The 19,211-nt window shown below is 37.2% G+C and overlaps 1 protein-coding gene across 1 annotated transcript in view; it reads right to left on the bottom strand.

Annotated features, from left to right (window-relative positions):
* Positions 1-9,287, bottom strand: part of SDCCAG8 (serologically defined colon cancer antigen 8) — a 222,434-nt gene extending 213,147 nt beyond the window's left edge. The window contains exon 1 of the mRNA XM_012644378.1: positions 9,109-9,287. Coding sequence (XP_012499832.1) covers positions 9,109-9,175 — 67 coding nt within the window. The 5' untranslated portion in view covers positions 9,176-9,287. The remainder of the gene's footprint in view (positions 1-9,108) is intronic.
* Positions 9,288-19,211: the final 9,924 nt, after the last annotated feature.

Here is a 19,211-nt window from a genome sequence, read left to right as displayed (position 1 = left end):
CTGTAATAGTTCATCTCTAAAAATAGCCCCAAAGAGCCCAGCTTCAGGCCCTTGTCCTCTTCTAATTTGAAACTGAGTGGGCCTGCATTAACCAAGTTCATTGATTAATGCACTTAACATTAACCAACAGCATTCTATTGGAACCACTGGAAGCTACACCATGCTAGATCTTGGCCTCATCTTTAAAAGGACTGGCAGTTTCTGCTTCCTCTCTCTTGGAATGCTTGTTCTTGGGAGTCCTAAACCACTATGTAAAAGTCTGCTACCCTGCTGGAGAGACCTGTAAAGAGGCTATGTGGAGAGGAACGGCCCTGGGACCACATGGAGAAAGAGAGAAGCCCACCCCCCTCCACCCCTGCCCTCCACCAGTCCAGTGTAGCCTCCAGAGGACTCCAGAGCCACAGGCCATGTAACTGCAATGGCATGAAAGAGTTGAATCATTACCAATCATGTATGAAAATATATTTAACATATGAACTGCCATGTGAGTTGTATTTAACTCACACTAGTTTTGAACCTGGGGCCTTGTGAAGCATACATAACTCATACGTCTCTTTACTTTGGGATCTGTGAGAACTATTTTTCAAGTTGCATATAGTTCACACACAGAAAACAATAAAAAAGAACAAATTTTTATTAAATTAGAAAGGATTGTTTTGTTTTTGAAGTTTTTATTCTATTTTTGTAATAAAACACCATGGCCCCAAGGAAAAATTTTTTTTTCTAGTGTGGCAGTGCATGTGTTAAAAACATACATTCTACAGGACCTTGAAAAACAGTTTCCATTTTTTCTAAGTTTGAAACAGAAAAAAATAACCACATTACTTTATAGAAAGAAAATATCCTATGTTACAAAATATCTAATACAGTTCCTTTACTTACAGCAACTCATTTTCTACCTCATTAAACTTAAGAGAACTGGTCTTTCAGGTCAGAGTTCAACAATGAAATTCTATTACTCAACTCCACAAGAGACTCAGTGAACTTATCACTGCATTTTTCTCCATACCAATCCTATTTCCACACAGATCATTCTTTGAGACGAATTTGGTGCTGATTACTAACCAAGCCTGGACTCCTCTTACTCATCATGAGTTTAAGAAAGTCTAAAACCATTCCTGGTTTTAGCAATATAAAGAGCAGTAATAGTTGTCTGATAATTTAGTATTGTCTAAAGAGACTTGTTAATGGAAAAGGAAAATCAAAGTGTTACATAAGCAATTTAGTTCACAGCTTTAGATGTATGCCCTTAAATCTATGACTAAAGCACTTATCTTTACTGCATCCATTAAAAAGGAAACAGAGGGTTTGAATAACATAAAAGTGTGTTCCACGGAACTCTCAAATGACTTCACCTCTAAAATGAAGGCTAATTATTTATTTATCTAGTCTCAGTAAAAGCTAATAAGCTATATCAGGAAAAAGGAAGTCTAAAAAAAATTGCACTGTTAAAAATCCCTATGGGTAGAGTTCTTTCATCAGATTACAATGATCGCAGGATATTAAGAGCTCTCTTAATACCTTTTCTAATATTCTTGTGTAATCTTTTAGAATTCGTAACATTCAAAGACTACATGTTAAATTGTACTATGAAAATAATATTATGTAAAATACTGAGATATTGAATTCAACAACTATCCCCATAGAAAAGTGATAAACACTTTTTGTTTTGTTTTGTTTTGTTTTTTTGCAACTACTGACTTCAGAGTTATTAGAGTCAGAAAGGAACAGAAGGAATTTGCAAGGACCACGTCCTAAAACTAAAACTAAGAAGGTAAGTGATATTTTGAAGACATTTCAATGCTACATTTCAAAACACGCTAAGCGCTTTCAAATATATACAGAGCAACATAATTATACACTGTAACAAACAGGGTTAATCTTGAGGAATAACACCACTCAGATGATTCAAGACAGATGAAATCCCATCTCTCTTCAACTGGAGCCTTTGCAACTGAAGCCTCCATAAGTCTTATTAAGAACATTATTCTCCAGATGCAGTTGTCTACTTCTTACACTTAAAGAAATCAGGTTAGACAGGAGATTCCAGTTATCATTTCCTATTCCATTGCTAATAGGACACAGCTTTATCTGTCTCTAACTCAGAGACAGAAAGAACACTAATTTCCTCTTCTCTCCTGAGAGGACAGTAAGGGTATTTCACAATGCATCCTGATGTCTTTTCTCCAGCACCAACCACGAACTGAATAATAATTATGAATACAAACAAAAATGGGACCTCTGAGTCCTACAGATCACATGAACATAAATGCAAGTAAATAATATCTCTGCTAGTCCACTAAGCAGACATCATTCAGTACAATGAGCACTTAAAAGGTTTTTGAGCTGATGACTGCTGACAAATTTAAGTCTGTCTTGTTCATTTTCTTAGTCCAGTTTCTCTACTCCCTAGGTTCTAACTCCTAGCTCACCACTGGGCCTCTCTTCATCAAGATGTCAACATGTTTTTGAACAAAATGCAAGTATGTCTCAGTTTAGGAAGGATCACCGCTTATAAACATACTGTGAATTATTAATTTCTACATTCTCCATCTGTCCTGGGAGATGTGAAAGAGAATTGCCCTGGTAACAGGGAGGGGGACCACTCCCTGTGAAGCACTCAGCTGTCTCTGAGAAAATATGAAATGAACCATACCTCCCTAGTCTGAGACAAGATATGCACTGCAAGCTCCCAACGCAAGCTTAGACTGGGGCAGACAAGCAGAAAAACGAAACCACAGTGAGATAAGAGATACATGTGTCTGTCCACACTTGACTGGGCCTCAGCCTAGTTTAGAAGATTGCTGTCACTGTTTACTAGGGGACTAACAGGTAGCACAACCAAGATAAAAACAGCGTAATCCAAAATGAGACAAAGCCCGCTTTGTAAATGGCAATTACAATATTGAAAGAGATTAAAAGTACTATGCAGAAATAAAAACATCTCAAAGAAAATACTATCCTAAGATTCTAATAGCTGGAAAACGTGCTAAAGTGGTTGGCACCAGGAGTAAAAGATAATCCGATCAAGAATGTAAACATCTTAAGAAAGCAGTATCTGGAAGATGATTAATGATGTATGGGTGTCGGCAAATTCAGGAGATTGGCTATATGCATTCTGAGAAATACATCTGGTATTTCTTTGGCACTGAGAAGACTTATGCACCTATCACTTTCCACTGATAAAGAAGTAATCCTAGCCAAGCTAGCAGAAGAACGTAAGTAGAATCATCAGCAAATATAATCTGTGTATCCTTAAATGTAATTACTCTGAAGTATGATTCTTGCAGAGCAAGGGCAATGAGCAAAGCCTTGCTACTTCTAGGTCATGGTTTCTCAACCTCAGCAATATTGACATTTTGGACCTGATAATTCTCTGTTGTAAGGGGCCGTGTTTTGCAAGTTTAGCAGCATCCCTGGCTTCCACTTACTAGATGCCAGTAGCACTCCCTTCTACCCCCAACTATGACAATCAAAAATGTCTCTAGACATTTCCAAACATCTCCTTGGCAGAAAAAACACCCTGGCTGGGAACTGCTGGTTTAGATCAACAAAGCAAGATAGATAGTGTTCAGTCTTGAGGAGCAACTTCCTATCACATTGATCACATTACTACACCGTAAATGTGTCCTCTCGATGAAAAATGAGCATGATGGTGAGCTGTTCTGTCACAATAGCGGTGATGGGCGGGCACGACCCAAGACTTTCACTGACATGATGGGACACTTCTGATACAGGTGTCAGGAATAGGTGTTATATCCATTGTAAGCAAGAACTTGGAGTTCATATTTAGCTTAATTTTGTTTCAAGGCCTAAAACACGAAGCAATATTTGCCCTAAGGCCATTCCTTCAAATATTCCAGTGCGCTTTGATGAAGTTCCACCATAACTTGCTTTAGCATGTGCACAAGTGCATTTCAAGCTACCTGCTCTACCTTTGAACTCTGAGAAGAGTTATCACCAAGTAAAAAGGTGAAAACCTTAGCACAAACTGGTGATGTGATTGGAGCTTAAGTGTTTAAACACCCCAAGAGAGAACATAATTATTCTCATTGCCTCAATAGCTTGAGAACAACTTAATCCATGCCCTTTTGTGGCCAAGAACATGTGAAAGTGCCCTTACAATTTCCTAATACCGAACTATAGTTTTAGTTCTAGATTATTCCTGGTATGACCATTTACTTGTAAAATATTCTTTTCTGGCTGCTAAATTCTGTCTTTTGTCTCTTTTATCTCATCAGTTGTAGGAAAGAAAAATTGAGATTGTACTTTTTTATGCTAGTAAAAGAAAAAGGCATAAAAGTTAAAACTACTAAGAAAAGCCATATGAGTAAATAAAACAAAAAAAGAATAGATACAATTTAAACTTTATTAGCAAAAATCTCCTGATGTTTATGTGTATATGCATATATACTGTATATGGCAAAGAATATTTAAAAATCCAGAAAACATTTGAGGAAACAAAAAGGATGAAGAAATACAAGTTTTATGAGAAAATCTGAGAAAAATAAAACTTTTATTTAAGTTACACACATGTTCTCTTAAGTCTGCCAAAGGTCCAGATGATATCACTGCTGGCTAATACACTGACCAAATTATTGGCTAGTAGGATTAACACAGCCCTTTTACAGATGTGAATTCTTTCCTGGCAAGAGAAAAACACTTTGTAGGATCTGGAGAGATGTGCCAATTGTATACAAGTAAAACACAGAATCAATATTATCTTTGGTTTTCTTGAACTAGATCAATTACAAAGAAAATGATCATATCCAAGATTATATAATTTCTTCCCATAATCACCCTCTCATCTTCTACGTAACTAGTTAGACTCCTTATTCTCATTTCTATATTATAGAAACACAGTCTAACACAGTCTTTATCATTCATGTCATCCAACTAATGTTGATGGAAGGAACGTTAGTGATCCAGGGGGTCAGTTAGTGGTGGTATCTGAAGCAGGAATCAAGCTCTGAGTGTGTTTTGCCAAGCTCTCTTCTCAGAAAGAGTGGGACGGAGGAAGGGAGAAAAAGAAGGGAAAAAAAAGGGAAGGAAGAGGGAGAGAGTAAGAAATTAAAATGTTTTTAGAAAAAGCATAAACTGCCCTGTTTGGCCATAAGCCTCATCATTCCCTAGTGTCTTCTGACTTTATCACGTTTTGTCATCAGTTTGGCTGCTAAAGGCAATAATTCTCACATTTAGTCCAAATGTTTCATTTTACAGATGGAGAAACAGAATTCAAGAATAGTTTATTAATTTGCCTAAGGTCACACAGACAGTTATCAACAAAGCAACAGTAAGTTCAGTGAACTGGCTCCTAGTTCCACATTCTCACCTGACTCTATCACACTGTTCTCCACAAATTCATCTAGAGTCTGAAACATCAAAATGTTTCAAGAAAAGGAGAAAACCAGCATACAAAATGTATATAAAAAAGAAATTATGTGTTCCTGTCATAATACAAATTTGTTTCATTTTTCTTTATGCCCACCCAATGAAAAGTGGCTAGGAACTAGGTGAATAGGTGAGTCATGTATATAGATATTGTTGACAAACCCATATCCATTCCCAATATTGCAGCAATAGATGAGACATGATTCTGTTAAGGCTAGAACATGCATTTCTAGCAATTTCTATCCTTTCTAATAACATATTCCTACAATCAAGTGTGCAGAACTTAAACCAGAGCCTGATTGTCTTTTATTCTAGCTTTTCTTATCCTTGTTTGGCTACAAACTAGTTTATTTTATACCTCATGGTCTTATACAATGATACATTGAATTTAAATTAGAGGAGGGGCATTTGTTATTCTCCCTAGTTACAAATATTTCTCTGCCATTTTGTGGGTCTTGAATTATAGCTACCTATAGACTAAATGAACACCTAACTATACTGCCAGGAGACCTCCCAAATTATTTCCAGTTCTAGATTACACTCTGTGACGTTCATCACACCCAAGATATGCCCATTTTTTACTACACTGTAAACTTTCAGACCATCTACTGTGTAGGAATAATATTACAGATCTGTGGGGCAAGAAAGTCTTGCAATTTTTCTGTAGAACTCTCGTTTTGAAGGAAAGTCATTAAACCTTTTTACTTTCTTGCAAAGGGAGAACAGGCAACCCAAAGCGAGAGATATCTGTAGAGAAGTCAAACAACAAATACAACTGAAAAGTGCAAGGGAAAGGATGAAAGGTGAATGGGCAAATGGGCTTCCTATTTCCATGGCTGGATTATCAGAGGCAAGGAGAGGCAAGGATTCCACTCAAGTTTTAAAAGCAAGAAAGTAAACTTTAAGTAAGTTTTCACATCAGAACTTCAAATTCTTAATGTACTATAACAGTACCAAAATTATATTTAAAGTAAAGAAATAAAGAAAAGACATTTAAAAAATGAAGGCACTATCACGCAAAATTGTGAAAGCATTTTGCATTTTTAAATGGCTATTTCCTGGTTGAATATAAATAAAGGGATGTTAGTAATGATTACATGTATAATTATTTTAAAACTAGAGAAATAAGTGGTGAAGAAAGGCCAAGACTGTTTATTAGCGTTTCATTAAGCATGAACTAGGCAAGATATTTGGGGGAAGTAATGGTGGATAGACAAAACCAAACAAACCAACAAAACCAAAACAAAATAAGACAAAGAATTTTAAATTGCATTTTATCTGACTGTCTAGTAACATAATTCTTAAATTTTTAGGCACAAACACTCAAAGAAGATCCACATATAAAATAACTCTACCATACTTTATTTAGAAACACAAAATTTTACTTTAAAGGGGATTATCCTATTTAAAAGTGGTAATTTATATTTGTGAAGTTAAGAATTTCTGATTATACTTAAGTTCAGGATTAATTCTGTTTTGTTTCCTTCCAGAAGCTGTTAGATAAATTAACATATAAAAATAAAAATGCTACTAAATAGACAATATGCCCTGAAAATCCAAGAAAAATTTCAAGCTCCATTTCTTGATTCATTTTTGAAATTACGATTAAAAATTTTTTAAAAAATTGTTTAATTTTTTTCTATCCCTATGTTTGGTCTTGGAGAAATGATTCTACCATGTTATATTGTTATCACACTAAACTTAAATTTTATTTTAAATTAATTTAAAAATGTATTATCTTTGGCTGGACATTGTAGCTTGTGCCTATAATCCCAGCTACTCAGGAGGCTGAAGCAGGAGGATCACTTGAGCCCAGAAGTTCAAGGCTGTAGTGAGCTATGATCACACCACTGTTCTCCAGCCTGGGCAGCAAAGCAGAACCTTGTCTCTAAAAAAACTATAAAAATAAAAAAAAAATAAGATATATTACCTTTGAATGAAAACTCTTCATTCTGTAATTACTGAAAGCAGTACTGTTGTTATTAAACATATTACACATTAGTTTGAAATTAACCCCTTTACTGAATCAAAATGTCTAATATTAAATAGCTTCCAGCCCTTACATAAAGGCTCAAAATAAGATCAAAGAAAGAGGAGCATTAAGATACACTTGTAATAAAAACAAAAAATGTTTGCCAATCTCAAAAATTAAACGGAATCACTTATATCATTATGCACAGTATTTTTCTTGCTTCCAAATGAAAAGTAGAAGTGGTTATTTCTGTATCTAACAAGTCTTGAAACATCATGAGTAGGCTGATTGTTAAGACCAATTCATTTACTCCCACAGTCTGAATACTGAGAATGTTGACAGTTTGTAACACTATTGACAAATGTACACAATAAATAATAACCCTTACAAAGTCTAGAGTCATGAGAAGATAAATTTTCTAATCTTGAAAAACTTTCACTTTGCTGAAAGTAACAAGAATAAATAGCAGCTAATATTTAATGAGTGCTTATGTGCCGAGCACTGATCTTTACCCTTATTTTCTATCATACTAATCTGCAATTATTTTGTCTATTGTCTTTCTCCACCACTAATCCAGAGGCTCCATGGGGACAGGAAATTTATCTTGTTCTTTATTGCATCCCCAGCAACTAGTGTGCTTAACTAATAGTAGGCACTGAATTAATATTTGCAGTATAAATTACTGTTTTAAATATTTTAAATGGTCATGACCTAGAGGGTTATGAAAATGCAACAGAATAGAAAATAGAATGTATTTCATTTAATAGACTAAAAATTCTTCAGTGAAAATTTTCTTTTAGTTTATTTGTACATATATGCCCCATATAAATGTATTTATTATAGATATCAATTTTAAAAGCCTGAAAATCACTGCCTTATGAGGATTATTTTATTTGCTCCTCAGAATAACTGTGTAGACATTCCATAATTTCCACTATAATAGAACTAAAATTTCTAGAGGTTATATATGTTGTACAAGGTGGCACAGCCATCTCTTAAGTGCCAACATCACATCTACAGATAGTCACTCTTAGGGTATTGTACTAAGAAAATTTGAATTAGCTAAATAAGGTTTCAATAGTAGTAGTAGTAATTATGACTTGATTAATAAAGAAAAACATAGGCTTTGAAGGCAGACAGGCCTGATCTACCTGGCTCTGCCACTAACCAGCTGTGTGGGCTATAGCCTGAAATTTAACCTCTCTGATCTTTGATTTCCCCATGTGTGAAACAGACATATTCATAAGATTGTTGTAAGTTTTAAATGATTTACTGTATGTAAGTAAACAGCCTAGACCAATAATAGAAGCTGTTGTGATTAAAATAATTACTAGTGTTTTTTTTTCCTGGTCCTAAAGATCACATTCAATCTACTACACTATAATTTGAATGTGTAAAAAGCGTGAATTAGGCATTTATTGGGTTAAACGGCAAAGTATGGGAACTGGCAAAAGTGGCATAGAGTCATCCAAGAGTTTCTGCTGGCGCTGGTTGAGAAAGATGCCCAACTTAAGATCAGGGAGTTGGTTCAGGTAACTACAGGAATCTAAAGAAACAACGCTGCTTAACCTTAAAAACAAAATCAAACTATTTCATTCTCCTCAAAGATCACAGCAACATCCATCTTCTTCCTCTGTAGCCTGGCTGGGGCCAAACCGAGGTGCTAGGAAACGCACCTGGTCGGATCCCGCCCACTAGGCCCTAGGTACCTAGGGGCTAAGGCACAGAGGTTCGGAGCAACTCACCCCGGAGACTCCGTTGATATTGCCCCAGAATCTCCTCCAGGGTAGAGTTCCCTGGGGAATTCGCCATGCACAGACGCTGGGCCCAGAGATGGGAGTTACGTGAGGAAATGTCCAGCGTCCTCCCCTCCAAGAACAACAGGCTTAAGGCAGGAGGAGCTTCCGCCTGCTTCCTGCCGCCGCTGTCACTGGGGAGCCTGGAACCCCGGACTGAGCGGGGGAAGGGGGCTCTTCCCACACACTGGCTCTCCTGGTGGACGTCGGGAGTTGTAGTCCGCAGGTTTAGAGCCTGCCAGCTCGAGAACCCTAAGAGCGTTCCAGCTACACTACGACTCCCAAAAGTAATCACGCTCCCGGCGCTAGCCTGGCGGTTTGGCTGCCAGAGCCGGTTGCCAAGAGACAGGCCTGGAGGTTCCGCCCTTTTCATCTAGCCCCGCCTCGCTTAGGACCGCCTTCATCCCATCGTGCTGCTGCCTGGACCACCCAGCTGACAGAAAGTGCTCACTGAAGGCCTTGACGCTTGGAAATTTGCGAATACGCAGTTGACTCTTGCGGCTACTCAGGGACGCAAATGATAAAACTCTGAATGTTGTTTCAGTTGCTACGTTCGTCAAAACGGTCAAATAAATCCTCAAGGAAAAGAAGTTCTAAATCTTCCTAAAAGCCTAGATTGTCAAGGCGGCCCCCTGTACAACTCCTAGCATGCCCACCACCGCCACTTCCACTTGGAGTTGGCGCACTGCCCGCTGGGAGCTGTAGTCCTTGCTGGCTGCGGTCCCGGCTAATGCCAGGGTCCTCTTCATTGTTTGAACTGGTCTTTGGAGGAACGCCTGCGCAGTGGGCAGCTGGCAGAGCGTGTGGGAGAGACCCTTCGCACAACCCCTTTTCATTGTCTGTGATTGGCGCCTGCGCAGTAAGAGATCGTTGAGCCTGGGCGGGAGGAGGGGAGAGGGCCCGGCTCCTCGCCCTTTGCCAAGGCGCCTGCGCACTAGGCAGCCGCTCTTTGCCGTTACCGCTATGTGTGGGGCGTGTGTGGAATAACGTTACTGCCCAGCGGAGTCGAGGGCCCCGGAGCTCGACCGCAGCGGCAGCGCCGACAACAGCGGCAACAACCACAACGGGGTGGGGGAAGCACGGCGTGCGAGAGACTCACGGGACGCGACGCGCCCCGCCTCCTCCGTCCGGTCCCTCTCTCCACGGTGAGGGGTAAGTGATGCGCTCAGCTGGTCGCGGTAGGCTCTGCCGATGCCGCCGCCGCCGCCTTTCCTCATCTTTCTCCTCCTCCTCCTCCTTAGGTTTGTGGCGGAGACTCGAGGCGCGGCCCGTAGCGGGGCGGGGGTGCGGGGCTGGGCAACGAAGGGGGCGCTTCCCGGATGCTCCGCGCGGCGCCGCCACCCCCCTTCTCTGCCCAGGACCCGGGGCTCTGCGGGGCGGGCCCTCCCCTCCCATCCCCCACCCGCCGCTCCCCGGCCTTCCAGTCCCGCGGCCCCCGGGCCTTCCCGGGCCATTGCCGCCGCCTCCGCTTCCCCTCAGTGTATTGAATCATTTTCAGTTCTCTCCGGGCTTTGTGCAGCCCTCCCCTCTCCGCCGTGGCAGTTTGAGGGGTGCGGGCGGAGCATTGGAGGGAATGGCTGCGCTGCCGCGGGGGAAGGGATTTTTCCCCGATTGGAGCAGCTACCAACTAGGGCCGATCCCTTTTGTGTGGTTGGTTTTGGGGTGTGGGGCCGTTGGGGGAGGTCAGGCGAGGATCCTTTTGGACGCGTTGGGAGGGCGTGGAAGACGTGGTGTCACGCACCCTGCCAGGCGACTGCACCCCGCGCAGGCTCTGGCTCCGTAGTAAACCCGGGAGAGGAGAGTGGCTTCCTGTCGCCTTCATTGTCCTAAGATTCAAATGTAGGGTTTTGGTATGGTTCCCTTCCATTTCATGAAAGGGGAAAAATAAACATCAGCAGCTGCCTAACGCAGGGCGGGAAGAGGTGGGATTTGTATCCTAAATCACATAATCTCTGTTTTGTGGTGTTTAACAGAGTTTTACCTATTTTTTTTGAAGAATGTAAGGAAGACAGGGACCATGCCTGCTGAAGTCCAAGCACTGCCAAGGTGGTCAATGTGAAATTATTTGGTGACGATGAAGGCTGGGTTAGGAAGGGCCTGACAACGAAGCTGTTGTGTAGCAGGGAAATGAACCAGCAGAATTGTTTTTTTCATTGGGTGGGTAATGCATTCATGTTCCTAAGGGAATAGATTAGGATGCATCTTTCTGTTTTATTTTTGTAAGCAGTCTAAATAAACAAAGCAGAAATATTAATAATAGGCCTGGTATATTTCTTTCTTTTTTTTTTTTTTGAAGTTGTTTATTCATTTTTGTTCTTTTAATGAAAATTCAGCCATTTGGGAGGAATTTGAAGCAGATGATGCATTTGATTGAAAATGCATCTTTTAAAATGATTTGATCCTTAAACTTAACAATGCTTAAAACCGTTTCTTGGCCCGTCTGCTTAAAACAAGCAGAAGAGAGAATGAAGCAGGATGGGGAGGAGCAGGTGGAGGAATAATGTGAGAAGACAGAGTTACATTATGATTACAGTATCTAAATCTTTACATGGTACAACCCTAACTGGGTGTGCTTCAAAGACTTGAGAATTAGGCTATGGAAATAGTACATTGATGAATAGCAAGTTAAAAACCATTTTGTATTTTTCTGCCATTTTTTTTAAAAAAGTAAAACCAGTGATGCTTTTAGCTCTTCCTAACTTCATAGGTAGTGTAGAAAATGGAAAAGTCTAAGTGCACTGACAGAGACACAGGAAGACACTAAAACTTGGAAAGTTAACTGACTTGTCTGCCCAAGCCAAACTGCTAATGGGAGGCATAGCCAAATAAAGCTAGGTCCATTCTGAAGAGCAGTCTTTCCTGTGTCCCCTAGTCCTCCTACCTTGTGAAAATTTATGGAAAGCTTCTCTCTACGTGCTCTTTGAATTTTCTGTGACTGTCAGTGAACGTGATTCTCACAATTGTATTAATCTAGTCCTTGTTTTTGTGATGTAATATTTCTACTGAAATGGAGCTTTAGTTTTATAAAGTATCTTACTACATAAGGAAAGATGCCTTAACATGTGCCTTTCATAGGAACAAACTGTTGGAATGTTTTCCCTACTACTTACTGGTAACCATATTTTAATATTATTTCTTGAAATTCGGTAGTATTTTATAACGGTATGATCAACTCTATAAGCTGTGTTAAAAATAAAATTTCCACATAACAAAAACCTATGAAGCTTACTTTGCTATGATTAATGAATTTTATTATTTTCAACTTAAAATAGAATTTAACTTTTGAGAAATATTAATGTAATGCTTCTTATTGGGTTGATTTTACAAAGTGCTTTTTTGTTACCTTATAATTTTAATCCTTTAATTTTACATCACATTTTAATAGACATTTTCTCTAGAACTTACCATTTCCCTTAAATTTCAACTTAAAAAATGATCTGTAATTAAATTCAGTATGTGGAATTACATTTAATCATATTTAAATGTATTTTACTGGTAAATTTCATTGTGTACTAAATTATTTTGTATGGAAATAATCTACATGTTTCCTATTTTAGCATTAGCATAGGGAACTTTACACCTGAAACATTAACATACATGCTCCATATTATAGTGCTTTTTAAAATTCTGTGCTTAGAGATTTGTGTTATTTGTTCCAACTATCAGTTTCCTGCTCCCTTTTAGCTACTGAAAAAAAAAGAACTAGTTTTATTGTTCTATCTGATAGTGATCAGATAATGCTCATCTAGTACTAAATATTATGTATGTTTAAGCTTCTTGTCAACATGATTTTTACTCAAAAAAATTCCATCCCTGAAAAATACTTGTTACTATTATAATTAAAATGTGGTGATTTTTTTTCGTCTCTATCTTAAACACTTGGGTGTTAAACAATGTGATAGTCTATTATGTATCTAACCAACAGCATGGTATTTAATTGCTAACTAAAGTATCTGTACAGTTGCACATTATTCTGGATGTATAACAAAAGAGCAATTACATACCATCTGAAAAATACTTGGAGAATAGATAATATTGACTGGAGCATTTAATGTTGATCTGTTTCAATAAGAATTGGGTTTACTCTTAATAGAAATCTCAGACCTCTTCATTAAAATTTTGTTAATAACCAAGATTTCTAATCAACTACCCTTGGTGAAATGCATTTTGATTTATTTATTCAGAGATTTCTTGAAGGATGTGTTCAGCAATGAGTTAGCTGTGAGGGATAAAGAGAATAAAAACCCTCTGTCTGCTAGTGTGATGAATTAAATTGGATATATTGTCCAGTTTAGTTGAAATGACTGTGCAGCAGTATAAATTTTTTTAAGCAAAACGAATGACATAGCCAATGTGTATTACAGGTAAAGCCAGCTTTTATGTCAAATAAAGGTGGAAAAGAAACCAATAAAAGCAAGGTTAAAGAAGACCTCATAAAAATTACATATAAACACAAAGGGATTGCACAAAGCATAGAAGTGGAAACGAATCGCAAGCATGCATTACTTAGGTTTGAAGAACATGAGATGTAGCAGAGACTGAGTCATTATTTCAGTATATCGTCTAATTAATAGATGATATAGAAAATATTACCATTTGGGACATGATATTTATTGAATAAATGAATAATATCTACCATGTATTGAACACTTACTTAGTTCCAGGCTCTGTGTGTTTGTGTGTATTTAATTCATGCAACAGTCTTCTAAGTTAAGATATTATTTTACATATTTAAGGCTGAAAAAAATTTGAGTCTCAGATTTAGTGCATAACTTTGTCTCTGTGTCCTATATTACTAAGTAGTAGAGCCTATAACTGAACTTTTGTCTTTTTGACTAAACCCAAATTTCTTTCTACTCATCTTTTTTAGTAAGTTAAAAGAGTACTATTTATTCCCTTACTCTGATCCATAAAATTTTAGATTTGGAGGGAACTTTAGAAGGCAGCTCATACAATGTGCCACCCACTACTAGTATCCCTGAGATGTAATTGAATCTAGCTTCTCCACAAACTCTTTCATGGGCATAGGAAAGCCCATTTAGCTTTCAAAAAGTATAATAGAAAGATCTTACTTACATTGAGCTAGTTTCTGCTTTACTATCTAATTTCTCCCCATTTGTTGCAGTTTTGTCTTCAGGTGTAAGATCCAGTAAGGTTTCTCTTAATATATTAGGTCTCTGCTAAATTTTCTCTTTTCTAAATTAAATGTTACAATGTTTACAACTTCATATGATACGGTTTCCTTTACTGTTCTCATCTCTGTCAACTAGAATCTGTCAATTTTGTCAGTGCTGTTTTTTTCTGATTTAGTTTTCATATTTAATTCTATAGTTACGGTCTGAATGCAGAGTGTAATAAAACAATCCCTTATTTCAAGCCGTACACTGTGTTTGCCATCTAAAATTGTGTCAACTCTTTAACAACAGTAATCTCTTTTCCAGTTTTAAGCAAAAATAAGAGAGAGAAAAGTGTTATTTGGCTTTTCAAGTTATATTTATGTAATTCAAGGTATTATTTTTTGAGATTCTGTACTTCTCCTTTTGTAATATTAAAATGGCCTTTATGAAATGATAGTGTCAGTAGGTTGTAAGTTTCTTTTGATATTGGTGGAGGGTTTTTGTTTTGTTTTAGTGTTCTTAATTAACCAATAAAAAATCGACAGCCTTATGTTGGTTCTCATTTTGTTTTTTGAAGAATTTGTCTAGAAACCACTGATTTAGTCAACAAAAATCAACATTTTTATATTTAGCTAGATCTCTCCCATTCTGTATATACACACAGATGATGTTTTTGAAGCAATATTTTACCTTTACTGCCTATTAAATTTCATCTCCTTGAATGTGACCATAGTTAAAACTTGAGATCTTCTTGAATCATGCTTCTGTCATCTAAGGGATTAGCTTTCCTTCCTGGGTTTTTGACATTTATAAATTTAACAAGCCAGACCTCTCATATCTCCATCCTGGCCATGCACTGGATATAGCCAAGGACAAAGCTATGCAGATTTATAAATAGAATAAATGTTACATAAATACGCTTGGGGAAAAGGTGACACAAAGATAATGAAAACCATTTGGATGGATGGGTTTGGTTTTAATTAAGGAGAAAACCACTATATCTTCCAGTAGTAAGGGAACTGGTTGAAGCTTACAGTTTGGTGGGGGATGTCGATAATTATATAATTATATGATATAAAGTCAAGTAAGGATAAGTGCTATGAAGAAAAATTAATTAGGGTAAAGGGATAGTGAATGATGGAGGACTGCTATTTTTTTTATTTTCAAGTGGTCAGTACATTCAAATGGTTCAAAAATCAAATAATATTTTAAAAATAAATAATGTGAAAAGTCCTTTCAACCCATGCCTTATCTGCTGAGTTGTTCTTTCCGTTCTCTCTTGTTCTTGGGCCAGTTTGTAGACGACTCCTCCAGTCTCTGCATTCGAAATCAGCACACTGTGCCCTACTCTCTTTTCTGTTTTGTTCTCTTTAATCTTCATAGTCACAGCCCACTCCCTCTACCCTTACCCTCCTGTATTGTCAGCCCATCCAATCCAAGCTGCAGGGGTCTATTAGTATTAGAAAATATACATACTATTTTTATTTTTTCTCATCTATCTTCCAGTGAATTTGTTTCAATTCAAGCAAATACAAATATATATATTTGTGTCTCCTCTTTGACACAAAAAATAGCTTCTTTGTACAGAATTCTACACCTTGAGGGCTGCTATTTTAGTATGGTTAGGGAATCCCTCCTGAGAAGGTGACATTTAGCAGAGAATTGCATTAGATAAGGAAGCAAACCATGTAGGTATGTGGGTGGAGAGTATTCTACTCAGGTGCAATGGTTCTGAGACTGGAGTGGGGTGGGTGAATTTGGAGAACAAAGAGGCCACTGGGACTGGACGTGAGTGAGCAAAGGGAAGAATAGGAGGAAATGAAGTTGGATAGAGATTTTATTGGTTCATTTTAGTTAAGTGCTGTGGGAGTTCATTAGAGGATTTTGAGCAGGGGAGTGACAAAAGAATTGGGTTATATTTTAAAAGAATGGCTCTGGCTATTTTGTGGATAATAGACTGGAGGGGAGTAGGGAGCAAAAATGGGAATGGGAAAATGAGCTAAGAAATGATTGGAGTAATCTACACTAAGATGTTAGTGGTTTAGACTAGAAGAGTCACAGTGGTGGTGACAGTGAAAGTTATCAGACTCTGGTTTTAAAAAATCAAGCATTTTGGACATGTTAAGTTTGAAATGTCTGTTAAACATCCAAGTGGACATATCAAGTAGGCAGTTGGATATATAAATCCGGAATTCAGAGGAGAGGTTTGGACCAGAGTTAGTTGAAGTCCAAGCATCATCAGTAGACTGGAAGAGATTTCTTGGGTAGGGAGTTAAATTAAGAAGAGGTCCAAGGATTGAGACCTGATACTCTCCAACATTGAAAACTTAGCAAAAGAGAAGAAACCATAAAGAAGATTGAAAAGAAGTAGCCATTGAGTTGTGAGGAAACTAGAAGAGTGTGTTGTCCCAGAGTCAAGTAAAGGAAGTATTTTTAGAGATGAGTAATCAATCATTTATATCACCTTTAATTACCTAAATACTTCTTAAGAAATCAGGTAATCTCCTCTTTGCTTGTAAACAATTCTCTGAGAAAATACTTTCATTAGCCCTCTCTTCATACTTGTTTATCAACAAGAGTGTTCACAATTATTCTTCCCCAGAAACTACTAAATCTAAAACCCTGAACAAAATTCGACTCATAACTAGGCCACTGCTGTTTCCTAGGTGGATGAGTATGGCTGCTGCTGCTGCTGCTGTTGCTGCTACGGTTTGAATAGGAAAGGCAGTGCTGTTCAGTAAGAAGAATTTGTTATCAGGAAGCTAGTGATAGTCTAGCTACCTAAGAGGTATATTGTGATAACCAAATAAGGTAGATGTAAAAAACAAATGAAAAATATAATTCCAGGTAGGGATCTCCTTCCCTTGTTGCCCAAAGAGTGGTAACAACTCTGTAGTTCTATATTTGAAGAAATAAATTGCTGGGATGGCAAAAATATTTTTTTTTCTGACTCTGTAGGAATAGTTTTTTGCTTCCTGTACAGTCCATCCCCCTAGGTAGTTTTACACATCATTTTATAATATTCTTCGGGGTGGAGAAAAGGGTTTGATGCTAGGAAGAGGAAAAGAGTAACCAGAATTTGAGATTGTAGCTTTTTCTAATCCTAAACTCATTCTTTAATTCTAAACAGAGGTCTAAATAATGAGAGTTTAGGTAGAAGAAGTGAGCAAGTAAATAGGTCCACTTCTTTCCCAGACCAGCAAGGAACACTCTCCTCTTTTAACGACCTTTTTTTTCTGGAATGTATCTGCTGGATGAAGATTGGTCACGTATTATAATACGTAGAATAGAAAAAGTGCAAATTCAAACCTTGGGGGCTGGTTAGGGGTTTTGAACTCCAGGAAGCCAGCTAAAAACTGATTTAAGGAAACAGGAGGATAGGGGAAATGAGCCTACTTGATGATATGGGGGTAAAGTATAAAATACTTATTTTGGTGAAAAAGGAACATTGCAAATACAGGACTTTCTGTGATAAGCTTTTTGAGGCAATAGGACTATACCTTCAAAATATATAGGTATCTTGAGGCAAATATTATTTGCCATTGTTGCTCAATAAATACTTCTCATTGGGTAAATAATGCATTGCAAATTGGAGGCCACTTTATTTTTTAATACTGTTTAATTTTTTTTTATTACAAAACTAGTCTTTGTACATTGTAGAAAATTTAGAAAATACCACTAAGTCAAGAAGAACACAGTCTCGTAATCTCTCTAGCCAGTAACACCATTGTTATATACTCTTATCTATTCTGGTTTAACTAGGTAACATTTTATCATGAAGCTTAGCTTTCTGACTCTAATTTTTAATGGTGGTGTAGGTAAATTGTAAACAATACTGCAATGGACATTTCTAACTCTGAATTTCTGTGCAAATCAGTGTTTTTCTTTGGTATCAAGAAATGAGTTGTGTCAAAGATACAATACAGAATTCTAAAGCCTCTTCTGATTTTTTAATGAAATAATCCCCCTGCAATCTATACCAAATATATACTTCTGCCACTGGTATATGAAATTGTGTGTTTCTTCAACCCTTCATCAGTTCTGAAAAATGAATATTATTACATCTTTTAAAAATTTTTGCCAACTTGATAAACAAAGAACCTTATTTAAATTTCTCTTATCAGTAACACTTAAGAACATTTTTTAAAAATATGCCCGTTGGCCCTTGTATTTCTAATTTGAATTACCGGTGTGTGTGCCCTTGTTCATTTTTTCTAAAGGAATATTCATTATAATCACTTGTAACAACTTCTGTGCCCGCCAGCTTCTATTGCACTACTCTGTGCCTTCACATGTAACAACTTCTTTGTGATAGATGTAAAATTTTTTCACCAGATTGTCATTTGCCTTTTAAATTTTTTGTTTTTACTCAACAAAGATTTTAACATGTATGTAGCCAAATTTCTCATTTCCTTCTAAAGTAATCCCACTGCACAAAATTTTATTAAATACATGCCTATATTTTTTATCTTACATTTATAATTTGAATTTTTACATGTAAAAGTTTATCTAAAATGCATTTTGGCATATCTGGCTTATTGTGTCAGTATCATTCATTGCATAACTCTTCATTTTCTGTCACTATTTGAAATGTCATCTTTAATAGATTTATTTCTGGATTTTTAATTTTATTCCATTTACCTGTGTTTTTTAGCTCTGCCAAATTATTACCATGTTTTTATAACATAGGTTTACAATATCCATTTATAAATGGATGGGGTGTTTCTCTACATTGATTTTACAGACTTTACCTAGTTATTCTTGTATGCTTATTTTCCAGGATGTGTTTTAGAGTTATTTTGTTAAGGTCATTTGAAAAAATCCTTTTGGGGTTTTGATTGAGATTGCACTGAGCTTATTGATTTATTTACGATCAGAAAGATGATAAGGGGATTCTGGAGCAGGTTTTGGGTCTTATTACCTTTTAATAATGTT

The sequence above is a fragment of the Propithecus coquereli genome, unplaced genomic scaffold, assembly GCF_000956105.1.
Source record: "Propithecus coquereli isolate 6110/MARCELLA unplaced genomic scaffold, Pcoq_1.0 Scaffold210, whole genome shotgun sequence".
Lineage (NCBI taxonomy): Eukaryota > Metazoa > Chordata > Mammalia > Primates > Indriidae > Propithecus > Propithecus coquereli.
The sequence above is the reverse complement of the archived record's forward strand: the minus strand, read 5'-3'. Positions and strand labels throughout refer to the sequence as shown.